The 15,828-nt window shown below is 33.5% G+C and overlaps 1 protein-coding gene across 3 annotated transcripts; it reads left to right on the top strand.

Moving 5' to 3' along the window:
- Nucleotides 1–378: 378 nt before the first annotated feature.
- LOC128218272 (neuromedin-U receptor 1-like) lies at nt 379–13,110 on the top strand. Of its 3 annotated transcripts, none has more exons than XM_052925893.1 (2): nt 379–472; nt 11,708–13,110. In XM_052925893.1, exons 1-2 carry the CDS (start codon nt 444–446, stop codon nt 13,002–13,004), a joined length of 1,326 nt encoding a protein of 441 aa, XP_052781853.1. In that variant the 5' UTR covers nt 379–443; the 3' UTR covers nt 13,005–13,110. The 3 variants fall into 3 exon arrangements, with proteins under 3 accessions (XP_052781853.1, XP_052781854.1, XP_052781855.1); XM_052925894.1 differs by lacking the exon at nt 379–472 and adding an exon at nt 9,736–9,856; XM_052925895.1 differs by lacking the exon at nt 379–472 and adding an exon at nt 10,399–10,433.
- Nucleotides 13,111–15,828: the final 2,718 nt, after the last annotated feature.

Genomic DNA, 15,828 nt, shown 5'->3' with positions numbered 1-15,828 from the left:
AGTGTTTATGGGACCCTTCCTTGTTTAGAGTCATGGCCAAATTAATAATGAGGGTTTTATTGTAACTGATAATCGACATCTGATTTCGGAAATATAGCTGCATTAAGAAAAACCCTGTTTAAACATAATGAGTGCCTTTTTTTGCTTACTAAATTAAGATATTCCCAAACTCGTTCACTTGGAAACATGACACTATTTAAGCATGTCATTTTTTGGTGATTCACAATAACAATAAATAGTATTGTAATTAAGTGTCGTTATGACTTGTCAATATCCGTGTTCGCAGGTTCACTACGTACTAGAAGTACTTCAGTATAAAAAAGGCTAGCATATGAAGTGATTTCCGGATAGGTGGGCCCAAGTAATTGCCTCCTACAACATTTTGTGACGAAGCCAGCTCAGTATCCAGATATCGAACATCAGCGATCACTTTCAATATCGGAATGGAGTGGCTTAGCTATGTGTCTTGGAGGTAAGCTGTTTTCGCTTTTATAAATAAATATTTATGTTTGTTCTACAACTTGTTTTTGCAGTTCTATTTACTGTCATGGGTTGCATTCTCAGTCAGGGGATGTTGAAGTAATGCACATGTAATTATATCTACTTCTAAAGTACTTTATGATTTTATAAAAACAAACTCGCCATCCCTGACCGTAACTACCATATATTAGGCAAACATTCTGTATAACGCCATCACCAATAAGGAACATGAATAAAAACATAAATTGCTTTGCTTTTGTATTTTCTAGTACTTTTTTCAATTACTAAGCATATTCGTAACATTCATTTCATTAAGACCTCATCAGACATGGAACAAACATTTTAATATAAATAATTCTGAGAACTGGCGTATGGAATAGAATGTCTCGTCGACATGCTTTTCATTTCCAATTCACTTATCTTCTTAACGTTTGTTTTTATATACGAATTATCATTATTTATAATACTGAATATACCTGAATAAGAAGCAAAATTTCATATTACGCCATTATTTTTATCAGCGAGCAAAAAAGTGCGTAAATGAAACTATTATTAAATATAAACATAACAAGAAATACTGTATATTAAAACCTAAATATAAATAAAAATAAGCGTGAACCTCTGTTGATTTAAAGAAATAAACATGAATTTTCCTCTTCTCTTTGTTTCATTTAGTCTATGTAAGTTTACATGACGTGTATACCGTAAACTGTAAACACAATATAAATATATAAATATATATACAAGCATTAAAATTTGATTATATTCAACTAACTAACTTTAAACAAAATATTTAGCTTATTAATTATTAATGATATCTAAACTGTATTATTTTGATAATACATTCATTTACATTATACTGCAGACGAAGTTGGTAATCCTATTCATATTAAGATTGTTGTCGATAACACATATTCCACGTATTTCGTACTAACGTAGAACCGGTTTGTCCAATTTAGATGAATCGCTAGATTTGCATGCACAAATATTTCTAAATGGTTGTAACATTTCATTTTTTATTTTGTAATTTTACTAAGATGACTATTTCACCGTTGAATATTTGTCCACGATCTTTCTTATTGCATAAGGGACCAGATGCATGTGTTTCTATACGTACCACGAACACCGTCGTAATATATCACCATTTTTACATGTGAATGTTATATCGACACGCCGCTAGGCCGCTAACTTCACGTACATCGACACCGGCTGGTTCCCGGACAGTACATGACCATTACGCAAATACAGACCCAAGTTCAACATTATTATTTGAGTCAATGAAATTTAAGGGGCAGCGGGCGGGGATGAAAATCTAGCAATTAATTTATAGTCGCCTTTTGATAAATTCGCTCTTCCCCTCATTTACACTATTCAGCAACACTATAGTGCACATCGAAAACATGCAAGCAATAGTAGATCACAACAAACAATGACAATGACAATATACTACATCGTAACTAATAAAAAAAACAATTACCTAGATCACAGCCAATACACACACTACTAGTAAAGACAATATACTAGATCACACCTATTAAAGACAACATACTAGATCTCACCTAATAGAGGAAATATTATAGACCACAAGTACAAATAAAGACAATATACCATATCACAACTAAAATAGATTATATACTAAATCGCAACCAATAAAGACAATATACCATATCACAACTAAAGTAGACTAAAGGGATACTTATCGGTTATAGATAGAGCCAATATTAGAACATAGAACATATCTCTTAAGTAGGGTTATCGGTCATACAACATGTCTATAACAGGTTTATCGGTCATAGAACATGTATTTAACAGGTTTATCGGTCATACCACGTGTCTATAGTAGGGCTATCGGTCACAGAACATGTCTATAACAGGGTTATCGGTCATAGAACATATCTATAGTAGGGTTATCGGTCATAGAACATGTCTATAACAGGGTAATCGGTCATATAACATATCTATAACAGGGTTATCGGTCATAGCATATGTCTATAGTAGGGTTATCGGTCATAGAACATGTCTATAACAGGGTTGTCGGTCATAGAACATATCTACAATAGGGTTATAGGTCTTAGAACAGGTCTATAACAGGGTTATCGGTCATAGAACATATATATAGTAGGGTTATCGGTCAAAGAACATATTTATAGTAGGGTTATCGTGCATAGAACATATCTTTAGTAGGGTTATCGGTCAAAGAACATATTTATAGTAGGGTTATCGTGCATAGAACATATCTATAGTAGGTTTATTGGTCATAGAACAATCTATAGTAGGGTTATCGACCATAGAACATCGTCGTAGTTAGTTGAATGTATTACTTGCTTGATGTTAAAAATTATCTCGATAAACCAAGATACCGGATGTTTTAAATCCTGATAAACTCTGCACATGCAGTTAGGAAAGAAAATGTGCTAATAAGTTATTTCTGACTGGTATTCGATCTTCTCTAGAGGCATTAGCGCGGTCTGCAATAAATCGTATTCGACAAACATGCTCCTAGCTCTGTCATTTCATATTTATGTCTATTTGAAATCACATGAGTTAAGTAAGTTACTTGATTTATGGTGGATTTGCAGGTTAAAATCATATCACCTTTCTATGGTACCGTAGAAGACGATTCAGTGTTTGCCTACACAATAGTAAGACTAATTCACATGTCTGCACGTTTACAGGATTTAAAGTGACACTCTTATTCAAAATCAATACATATAAATGTATAACAAACATCAATTTTTAAATAATGCATTTATGGAGAAAAAATACTGATAACAAGATTGTAATCCTGTCTTTAATTTAAGAAAGCGCAACAATATTAAATGATCGGTGAATGCTAAAAGATTTACTGTGGTCTACTATAGTCTCATAAGATAGAAATACCGTGTTTTATGCTCAGTTGTTTCAAATTCAACTCGGTATCCTTCTTAAGAATCATTGTTTTCGACATTTATTCATCCTTTTTGGAATATTAAAACAATATTATTAATTGTAATAAATTGTTATAAATTGATTATAAATTATTAAATCTTATCGGGGAGTAAGAGTGCATCTTGAAGGTATAAGCTATAGTGCTTTTAGTTCTTTAATTACATTGAACTTACATCAAGGTAGTGATGATATGCATATATTTATAGTGTAAACATATAACAGCCAAAGGAAAAGAACAGGCTGATAGATCCTGAAACATTCTAAAAACAATAAACACTTATCGAAACATCCCCGTTTGAGTTCCAAGTGCTATAACATTCTTCATATATCTAGGCTATTCAAAGTTCGAGTCAAGATGTTTCCTACTAACGAATAGTCTGTAAGTGTTCCATCCTAAAAGAAAATATGTCGACGTAGCAATAAACAATTAATGCTTCATTTTATGTGTGTTTCTTTTCATTTTCTAGTGTCATGTAATTGTTCATCTCCCGGAGAGTAGCAGCTATAAACGCTAGGCAATAATGATAAGACCGTGTTGCGCGGGCCGATGTTGGAAATATTTATAAATAACCTTAGTAAATGAAATAGGCATTTATAAAGATATTTTGGGTGTAGCACACCAAGTGTATGCGTTCAATTAACAACCAAATTATAAAGAAACATCAAAATCAATTTTTACTTCAATTCTTTGGCTTACATATTTCAAATTGTATGTGTTTTATGAACTAAATTCCTCCTGACGAAAACATATCTAGCTATTCCTAGTTAAAGCTATACACAAAAATCTTCTGAGTTAAATTGTGTTATAGGCAAAATATATTTCAGAATTCTTTTTTTTTCGACCGGAAAAAATAGTAAAAGTATACCTTTTTGTTACATAAAGGAAACCTTAATGTAACCTTGACACTTTACTTTCAAAATGACATTATATCAAAAGAATGTCAATACACCGCTTGGGAAGGAAAAAAGTACAGATAAGAATTATCAATTATAACAATTCACCGACCCCACTAGACATAATGATAAAGTTATTTTTATATATAAAAAAAACTCATTACACTCCCGATAAAATACCCGCTCTGTGTGTTCGACCTCTTCAGAAGATGAAAATAACTCGAAACATCAACTTTGCCATCTAAATTGCATTGATATTATTGTCTTGGTGTTCCGGCAATGTTTTATAGGCACTATTTATGTTTACCTTCGAATGATTTTTTTCAATTTCTGAAATAAAACAGTATATTTTTAGCTATTGATTGGCTGTTGTATTTTTTTATATTGCCGACAATTTTTTGTAACTTTGCCTTATTTTACTCAGTAATTGAAAGCTATCAGAGTATTTTTGCTAAAGACTGGTGTTTCGTAAGTCAATTTCTGACCAATATTCATGTCAAAAGGTGAAAATGACTGTAGTCTGAAAATTCAAAACTGAAGTAATGAGCAGTATATAGTTGCTTACTTTTCATTCGTAAATAAGAATTTCTTGAAAAAATGTTTACAAAAAGTTTGTGTTCTGTTGCTGTTGTATTGCGTAGTTATCCCAAATTCACATTCGTGTCACTTGTGTAACTTTGTTTATCTGCAAGATGTTGTTTTGAATAAACAAACTTGATAATGATCATCTCCATTTCGACTTAATTTTGATACAGTAGCATCAGTAGTCCATTACCGAACACATTATCGGAAGAGAAAGCGCGATTACAGCATTAATGAATTGGTCTGTACTGCAAATTCGTGCTTTCCGTAATCATCGCTTAGTAATATTTCATAAAAGTGTATAATGCGTGGCCTTTTCTCTATTGTAATGTATTTGTTAAGTAATAAATGTGTCGCTTAATTTAGTGGATTAGAAACAGATAGACCAAAGCATTGAATGTAAGTGATACGTGTACGTTCTTCATGCTGTTACAATGGACATTTCGGTCTCGTTTGTCTGCGGTATCCCTTTCATGTGATTTATGACGCGTGAATATTTATGATAGTGTTTGCGTGAATGTCCCTGTATATACATGTAGTTCGAATTTCTCTGTTAAGACGTTTTGCCTAACAAGCGGACGCCGATGGTTGTCTGTTGTTGTGTTTTCCAGTCAAGGTGAATAGCTTGATTACTATTGAAGCCAACAGTATGCACATGTGTATATTCTCACTTTTATACAGTTTCAACGTGGAACATATTTGCAACAGTAAGATTTGAAAGAGGTTTTCTTCATTTTCTCAGATTTAATGTTTTGCCAGAAACAGAAGATTGTAACAAAAGACGTTGATGAGAGAAATGTATTTAATTTTAAAACAAACGTATCTTGTTCTCATCATCGGCGCAACCAAGATGTGTATATTTAATAGCTGCATTTCTATGCACTTTTACGCGATTGTCGCATACAATTTCCGAACAAGCTGATCCTTATCGACCAAACAAAGGGGTATAATGAGCGTGTAAAAAGTTTGTTTGTGTCGTTTGCATACGTGAGGTTCTCCAAGGAGACAATCTTCATTCATTTATTGTAACTTCCGGAGACTTAACAAGAACCAAATTGCTGACTTATCTGAACTTCCTAAATAAGAATCAGGATGATTTAAGTTTGCCTCGAAATTTGGGGAGGTTTTTCTGCATTTTTCTTAGCAAGGGGATTATTGTTGCAAACAATAATAGCTCTAAGAAGTGCTTTGTACTTTTTCCATTCAAGGTCTTTAAAAGTACTTTAAACCGAATAACATACGTTTCTTTTATTGGACTGTTTGTAGAAGCAACTAAAACTGATTGTACTTTACCTTCTAGAAATGCGCTTTCGTTCTCGAGAACTTGTGGGTACGGAGATTAATGGACTCCTTGTTTGACACAGAGGATTTATCATTCTCTAATTGGAATTTCCATTGTATGATTGAATGAATAGCAGAAATGAGTTCGCGTTGGCTTTGTTCTATTTAATGGGCCCTACATTCTGTGCTAGACACGATGTATTTAGACGCAATATCAAATAGGTCAATGGTTGGTTATTAATAAAGTACTTGCTTTCTACAACAGAAAGGGGATATTGTTTTTTTTCAATATTCACCTTTGCAAAGAAAAAATGCACAAATAATGTTGTCCAAAGTATCAAAAGTGTCAGGAGCATTACTTATAATGATGCTAATTACACTTTTGATTATTTATTCTCTATTTCAAAGCTAATGTACATATTTGCAAGTTTAAACAACGATGAAAAAATTATGAAAAAAATTAAACGGGTGTAAAACAAATGTAGGAATTTGTTTAGAAGAGGTAGTTAATTTAAATACATAGAATCCGTGACTCCATTCGACCCTCGGTTTGGTGTTTTTCAACAAGAGTGTTTCGCACATGTTCATTTCTGTTTCAAAAACAACCAGTTTAATCAGCATCCTTGTTTTTTTTCAAGACTTGTCACCTGAGTTGATCCTTCGCGGGTAAGTGTACGCAGTTGTAAAAAATATAGCAAATATAGCTACAGATGGTATTCATCGGTTAAGATTAGTCTTCGCAGTAAGGCTTCAAGGGATGACATGATGCTTCCCAAATGAGGAAAAAATCGCAAACGTATGTCAAACCATACCGTTGATTTGTGTGCTTGTTTTTATTCGAAATAGATAAACGGACCACATTCACGTGTCTTTGATCTATTTTGTCCCAAGGTTAAACCCTACATACAAGACATTAAATACGGTGGAGAAACCTTTTTGCCAACAAAGAAAACCGACAAGGCAAACTATTAGTCTCGCAAACAGTGTTTTTTTTTTCATTTTTCGCTTTTTCAGTTAACTTACATTCTTCGTCGTTCATCTAAGAAAAATGTTGTTTTTTTAAATAAACCTGTTTTCGTCTTGGTAATGACCATGTTGACATTTACAGTATCTTAATGATGACATTAAATTTAATTAATGTATTCGAATTCACTTTGTCTGGTTAAAGTATTTATTTCGGAAGTCTCGTTACAACTACAAAATGATATATTAAGATATGTTTGTTTACGTTCTTTGGAGTAAACTGTTTTCCCATTACTGCTCAAGGTTCCTAATATTGCTATGATGTTTCAGGAAAAAATATGTTTGTATAACTAGCCAGGTCCTAAATCATTGGTGCTTCAGATATGTTAACTAATTCAATGGATATATTGTTCTTTGGAAACCTTTCGCAAGACTTAATAAATTGAACGTTGAAAAATATAAATGCTTGTCTTTTCCAAGACGCTTTTGCGGTGATATTCAATCATTTGTGGAAGCGAATTCATTTGTGAATAATTTGAAACAAATGCACTCTACACCCTAAGAGTGCCTGTGGTTGGCAACCAATGAAATTGGTGTACATATATAAAACCAGCATGGGTCTTTTCTAACTCAATCATTGGCTATTGTACCTCGTCCTCGTGAAATAGATCGACGATGATGGAAGGGGTTGGACAATGGTCAACAAACAAATACGCCGGAAATACCTGCTTAATCAAAGGTCAGGTATATTTTCAACCAAGGCTAGGCATCATTACTTGTGAAGGCCGGAAGAGTTTCACTTGTTTTCGCGAAGAAAACATGATTTCCCTATCGTTAAGGATAATCTGATAGCGGCATTTCAGGCAATTAGTTCTGATTCCAAACGTACGAAGTATATCAGATATCGCTACTTATTATGTGCCCATCAAGTACGCCATATTGAATGAAAGCGCTGAAAGCGTTGAAAGACTGTAGGCGCGACATGCGTGATTTCACTTTTTTTTACAATTCTTTTCACAGGCAAAAACAATCGAATTAAAAAAATGAAACTGTTAACGATAATTGCCTGTCATTACCTTAAAACAGGTAATGTAAATTGGCGCTTTTTTCTATACAACTAGCTAGTTCCAAAACAGTCATTGATATATATATCTGCACTAAGATGTATGACCTTTTCCTTCATGTAGCAAGTTTATTGATAGAGTAAAGTTAATTAATGAAACCCGATTAAAGCCGAGGACGATCTTACTATTTGTAGTAGGTAACGAAGGAAGGGTCTTTTAGTCAAAACATTTTCATTTTCTGTGTAATTTTCTATTTTCTTCGGTTTCTCAAAAAGATTTATTTAAGATTCTTCGGCTTGCTTTTAAATTCACATTAACGTTGTTACCTAATGAACGTATTTGAATAAAGTGTGATATTAATTCGCACTTTTTTAAACCGAATAACAGCAAACGCCCAGTTTTGTAACACCGGCGCATTAATTACTTTAACATATCATGTCAAAAGTAGATCGGACGATTCCTGATTTCGATTGGCGGTGCTAAATTCTGTACACCTGCGGTCTGCAGCCAAAAACTCCGTATGACGCTCCTGTCGTTTTTAAAATCCGCATCAGCAAGGTAGAATTTGTAGGGTGCTACCTTTTACGCTGATGTTCACTTTATTTCATTTTCAAGTTTTTCACATTACAAACATACTATTCATTAACTTTCAGGACCTAACAACATTTCCAAAAGAACCCATTTTCAATGTATTCATTTGTTCTATATATGCTGTTTTCAAGAAACAGCTCTTAATCATGAATGCGATCGGTTTATGACGTCATATCCGCAATGGAGATTCCTAAACTATTAATGCAGCTTCGTGGATTTAAAGTGAAGTTCAAACAGGATACATATAATAACGGGAATAAAACGTAAGCACGCTTTTATGATAAGCTGTACTATGTATCATGTGATGTTTAAACATTCATCCATTGAGACCGCTACAACCCGAACTCGACGTGATACAGGACTTCAGAAAAACATTTTATCCCCCACAATCTTTCCTGCTCCATTTAACAAAACATCTCAGTGCATTTGTTACGATTTTGTGTTGTTGTATTTTTTCTTACAAATTACTGACAGTAATACGCTTGGATCCATGTTTGTTGGAAGTTTATCGCAGGTATAGAAACAAATATACTTAGGTTTTTTTATATTAAGTATTAATGATGAAAAAAATAAAATGCCCCTGTTTTACTCTCAAGATCAGGTAATGTGAAAATGATCTATTATGAATGCATATTATATACAACAAAGCAGTCAAAAATGAAATAAGACTTAGTTATGCTGACCAAGTAAGTTCTCCTAGTATCTTCAAATATGTGTTATTTTTCCATTCCTCTCATAGCACATAAAAATGACCTTTTAGTGATATAATCGAGAAATTGCGTAACGCCTTGTCCTTGTCTGTAATTCTGACATTGTTGAACGTATTGTTGTTTTCATTTACCATTAGAATAAAGAGACATCACGTTCGTCGTAATGGTAACTGATTATGGACAATTTTCCGGTGTCATGTCAAAGCTTTATTCTAACCGATATGAAATGTGCACGTGGTAGGCAAACGTACTTAAATAAGAACAGTTATTGCGTGTCTGTCATAAAGGATACCTATTTGTGGAAGGTTCGAAGTCCCGATGTTGTGCTGAATGTGAAAACCTGGGAGACTTCATTGAATAAACGTATATACTATTTATAGTTTCATGCTCGAATAAACATCAAAATAACTAAATTTAGCCATGACAAGGTTTAATTATATTGGAGAAAAGTGATGATTCGTTATCATTTTTGTCTATAGGCCACTGGGATAAAATTAATTACAAATCTAGCCAAGCCAATATATCATTATAGCTTGACATGACAAAGGAATCTTTAATCAGATCACTGAAGTTACCAATCCTGCACTTGTGGTAGACGTGGGGTCATCATATAGCCGATGTGATATTGCGAGGCTGATGTGACATTGCGGGCCATCGGAGAATAGGCTGTTACAGGATTGCTTGCTAACAAAATCCTTTGGGATGCAGCAATCGCATTCACTTAAATAACGTCATGCGCTTGTGGAACATATAAGAGATGATGAATAGGAAAGACAGGATTCTGAGATTTTGTTTTAAAGAGAATGTTCTATCATGTAAAAATAATACATTGCTGTTCAAGGATATTTAATTATAAAACTTTGCTTGAAGGTAGCTTTACACGTTATAGGCTGTGCAGTGGTGGAATTTCCTTGAACAATTAATGTTTATATTTCAGAAGGTAGAGACTATTTTGACACTTGTGTAAAAATAGGTACTTGCTTTAAATTGTCTAGTACGTTGTTTTTTTCTTGTAACAATAAAAGTATGTATTGTTCTATAAATTAAAAAAAATATATATATTCACTTATAATTTCAACATAGTAAGTTTGAGCCAAAAAAACCATATAAACATATATAAAACAATATAGTTGTAATGATTCAAGATTCAAGATTCATGATTCAAGATTCAAGATGTATTTACAACACATCTAGCAGACCATGTTGACAAATAAATATACAATATACTACATGTACTTTCAAATGATTCGATGCATTACAAATTTTAACAATTAACACAACATACAACTACGAGTAAAGTAATGACAGTAGTATTCGTATTTCTTTACACATTTAAGTGACACTCGTATTTATAATCAATGTAACAAACATAAATTTTGAGTGATAAACCTTTAGCTACTTACAAAATCATAAAGATATTGACACTTTTAATCACTGATTGCAAGAATGTAGCCGTGCATTTCATAGCTAAAAACGAACAAATATTAAATTAATGGTGGTCCTAACATATTTACAGTGATAAACGACCGTCTTGAGGTAGAAATGCCGTTTGTCTGCACCTTTAGTCAAATACAACACGGTATCCTTCATCGTTCTTGTATATATTTTTTTCATCCTTTTAAATTTTAACCAATTGTATTAATTATGGTACTGCTTATTTGGGAGTAAGAGTTCATCTTAAATATTATTGAATAAGTTAACATGTTTAAGTCCTCAATAGAAGTAATTTGTTGTTACGCTAAACTCCTTTAAAGTCTTGCAAAAATAATCGGATATTTCATGTTGGCATTTCAGAGTATGATCCAGACTTATCAATGTACGATGATTAAATGTGTTCGTCTCATCCATTGCCATTAGGCGTCATTATTTCATCATTTTATTGACAAAGGTTGTCATTTTATCCAGGCATTTATCTTTGATATCAGCAAGCGGTTAGCGTCATTCATGTCATGTGTATAGGGCAATGTGGATCGGAGCCGGATGCCAATTACATTATTGAAAAAAAAAACGTTGTTCAATACTGTAAAAGAAATGTAGTCATTATGTTCCTTTTACATTTAAGATTGATTTTATTAACGTTTATTTACTGAATCGATTCGGCATGAAATTAAATAAAATCATGCTTTCAGTATTGCATACACATCCAACGGAATAAACATATGTCGATAAAGCAAACATACAGTTTATTATAACAAATACATGTTATATTTCCAGCGACAACAACGACACAGATGCAATGGAATGGAATACATCCGACGACGTATCCATGGCGACCACGACCTTGTCCCCTGAGGAAATTGACGCGGCATTAAGTCACTATAATGAAGTGCAGGCGCTCCGATATTTCCCAGTGTTTGCTTTTCTGGTAATTGTTATGGTTGTTGGGACGATTGGAAATGGCCTTGTTTTGTTCGTTTATTGCAAACGCTTCAGAAAAACCTCCTCCAACTATTTTATTGTTGCGATGGCGGTGTTTGACATGTTGGCCTGTCTAATTGGCCTCCCAACAGAGATATATGACCTTTGGTTCTCCTACACATTCTACAGCGAAGCAGTTTGTAAGATATTCAGATACACGGAGGCGGTTGTTGTATACGGGTCTGCGATCATTTTGGTGGAGATCGCTTTTGACAGATACTTTAAGATATGTAAGCCATTGATGTTGATTGAGTTGTACAAGATTAAATCAATGTGTATTGGAGCCGGAATCGCCGCAGTTCTCATAGCAATCCCAGCCCTTATTCTGTATGGAATCTCCCGAACAGAAACGCCAGATGGACGAATTCAAGGATTCGACTGTTCCATTGCGGAGGCATATCGTAAACAATCTTTCTCCCAGATATATTACCTAATGCTGGGGGCGGTTTTCGTTATCACAGTAACTGTACTGACCATCCTATACGTGCGTATCTATATTGAGATCAGAAAGCGGAAGAAACTTGTTATTGGAGATCAGGTCCAAAGACCGAGCAAGGAAGAAATCCAACTGAATGGAATGAACTCAAATGACCAAAAGACTAAGAAATTACGGGTTGTGCGCTACTGCTCTGAATATTCGGATGAGGACTCGGACCTAGCAGCGAGGACTGCGTTTCGGCCTACTCTTCAAACGCTTGCTGAAGCCATCACCAAGTTCCGCGTCACAAGGACCACGATAGTATTATTCGCTGTCACTGTGGCGTTTATTATCAGTTACCTTCCCGGAATTATAATTATGATCTGTCGCTCAGCCATTCAGGACTTGGAGAGCCATCAGACAATTGCTGAACATGTTCTCAGCAAGCTTTTTTCCAAATTTTACTTTCTCAACAATGCCATTAATCCGATTATCTATAGCTTCTTAAACATCAGTTTTCGTAGACGGTGTGTTATTTTGGTAAAGAAGGCACTCTTTTGTCGGCATTTTAAGTTCAAGTTCCGACGACCAATGTACGACAAAGCAGGGTCCCAGAAAAGCTCCAAAAGCACCAAAAGTAACAAAAGTACCAAAGAGCTAAACGTAGTTTTGTAAAAACCCACATACATATTTGGCCAGATATTTTCTGATATAAATACAAATGACTGTACAGTACGAAATGTAAGTTTATATTGTAAATGTGAAATGATTTGTTTTTGGTATGCAGTATGTCAATTATATATATATATATATATATATATATATATATATATATATATATATATATAAAATTATGATTCTCAATATATTGTTATATGTCTTGTTACCTTATGTGGACTAAAAATGCCGTGTATAATATTTAAAAGTTTATGATTTATTTATATTCGCATTGTCATTGTGTTGTTAATAAAGTAAAAGTAACAACATTATCAGGTTTGTTAAATTCAATCACTGTAGTTTCCTGGGAAAGGGATATTAATTTAGTTATCAGATGTATACAATGAATTGCGATGCCTGATGACACCATACCATTGTAGTAACATTTAATATGGTGTTGTTTGCTGATGTCTACGATTAAACGAAAATGAAATATGTTGTGTACTTCAATGGCCATTAGCGTGTTCGTACTATCATATGTGAACTATAATTTATAGAATAACATTGTTTTAATGCAAATGAACCCTTTAAAACTATACCAAAACTCATCCAACATTGACATAACTGAGTATCTGATACCTTAGAGGTTTAGAAGCTTATCAACGATATAAATCATTTGGTAATATCTGACAGCTAAGTAATGATTAACGCAATAGCGAAGATTGAATGAAGGAATGAATCTTCATCACGTTAATACTTGGCAGTAAATCGGTAGTCTGTCTGATGACGAGATAAACACTAATATATATATTGTAACTGTATGTCTTCTCTGAATCTATATTTGAAATTCAAATTAAAAAAAAGATTTCCTTATGGAGAAATGTCTTAAACACTAGTTTAGCAAAATATAATGGATCGCTTCAGATTTAATTTAAAATGCCATCTCCGTAAATATTATACCATCAAATAAATTGATTAAAATAATTGATAAAAGAATTGAATATTATTTCCGCGGATTGGCTTTGTGAAATTAAACGAACGCCATGTCGACAAGGCCGACATCAAATAGACCACCGAAGAACGAAACAAGGCGTCAATCGCACACGAAAGCAATTAAAATTATATTTTTCGAATATAATATGAAAATTACCAATAGTTTAAATAAGGATGTTAATTTGTTCGCATTGCCATCAAACAATACTTTGGAGGACAACGCAGACAGCATGACTGTCCTATGGCATTTTTAAACGGAAAGAAGCCAATCTGAAGTATTCAGATCTTTTCGAGTGTAGTATGGTTTGCTAAACGATATTTGAGGAATCCGAATAAGCCATTACGGCTCCATTTACAATTATATTTCATTTGATGCATTTGAAAGGTTAATGCTTGCTGATGACAAATAAAGATAAATACAAGTTGAAGGTATTATTTATGTCTATTGCATACCTATTTTTCTGCGCATAAAATCTATTTATACCGAAATAGTATGGGGTCACCGGGCATATCAGTGTATCGGATATCAATGTTAGGGTATCATACATAGTCATTTATAGTGCTTTGCGCTATTCAATAACTTCAGATTCAAAGCCAACAATTAAACGCACCTAAATAAAGACCCTGCTATCCTCGCTAATGGTTTTATAACAAAGGGATTACATGAATGATCAAAAGTGCATAGCTTTCTTGCGAATAGTACATTATCAAAATGTATGATTTATTGCATCCTCTCAAAACATAATCTCTCAATTATTCATAATGTGAATTTCAGTTTGGATTCATAGTGCTATGATTCCTATCAAGCACCAAGTGCTTACACAAGTTACACAATCTTTGGATACTGAAAAAGTGCTGTGGTTTCTTTGTTTGATGAGGATGCAGGTTTTAAGCTGATGCATTATTTTCGATGTATGTTTTTATTCCCATGACTTAGAACTGTGAGCGTAAAAAGGTCGGCCCAATCGACTTTGCTCTTATTCCCTGAGACCTAATACTATGGATGTTAAAATATCCGTCAGTATTTCCGGTGTGGACGGGAAATTATACCCGAGGACACGCGTCAACATCGGTTACGAAGCATACCCGGTTAACGATTCCGCAGCTTGTCCGATGATCGGATTTTGTTTATCCACACCTGAAACACATCATTGATATATCTTCTTCCATGGACTTGGGTTTCAAATGTTATAACATTCGACGTGAAAAACAGAGTTTTTTTGTAGTTTCGCAAACATGTTCGTTCTTCGTTGTTTACTGACGCCTCGGTGCCTTCAAAACCATCACGGTGTAATTCAAAGAAAAAGAACATTTTTACAGATTTTAAGTAATTTAGTTTTTGTTTTTTTTCTCAAATTTTGATTCTGTTTTTTTAAATGCCCTCTCTTTAACTTGAATACAATAAACATTAAAAAATATTAAATTGGCACGTTGTTTCGCGTGAGAATTTCTTTCTAGCACTTGCCCGAAAACATATGTATTCGTAAACCAAAAATATTCAAATTAAATTGAAAACATATTCAATTAATTGATGAATAAACATGTAAGTGTAAAAATAAATCGATCATAGGAACAAACACTGTTGATTGATGGTGAAGTAAATATAACAACACTTATCTAAATTAATGAAAATCCTGCTTTGCCTTTTTTCATATATCTAAGCCACTTAAAGGTCGATTCAAGATGTATTCCACTAAATTATAATAATATGTAAGTGTTCAAACCTAGAAGAAATATGTCGATGTACCAGTTAACAATTAATGCTCCGTTTTAAAGTGAAAGCCTATTTTTATTCTTGTGCGACGTAATTGTTCATCTCCCAGAGTAACATATTAAATAAATGTAAGGG

This window comes from Mya arenaria, chromosome 14 (genome assembly GCF_026914265.1).
Source record: "Mya arenaria isolate MELC-2E11 chromosome 14, ASM2691426v1".
Classification (NCBI taxonomy): Eukaryota; Metazoa; Mollusca; class Bivalvia; order Myida; family Myidae; genus Mya; species Mya arenaria.
The sequence above is the reverse complement of the archived record's forward strand: the minus strand, read 5'-3'. Positions and strand labels throughout refer to the sequence as shown.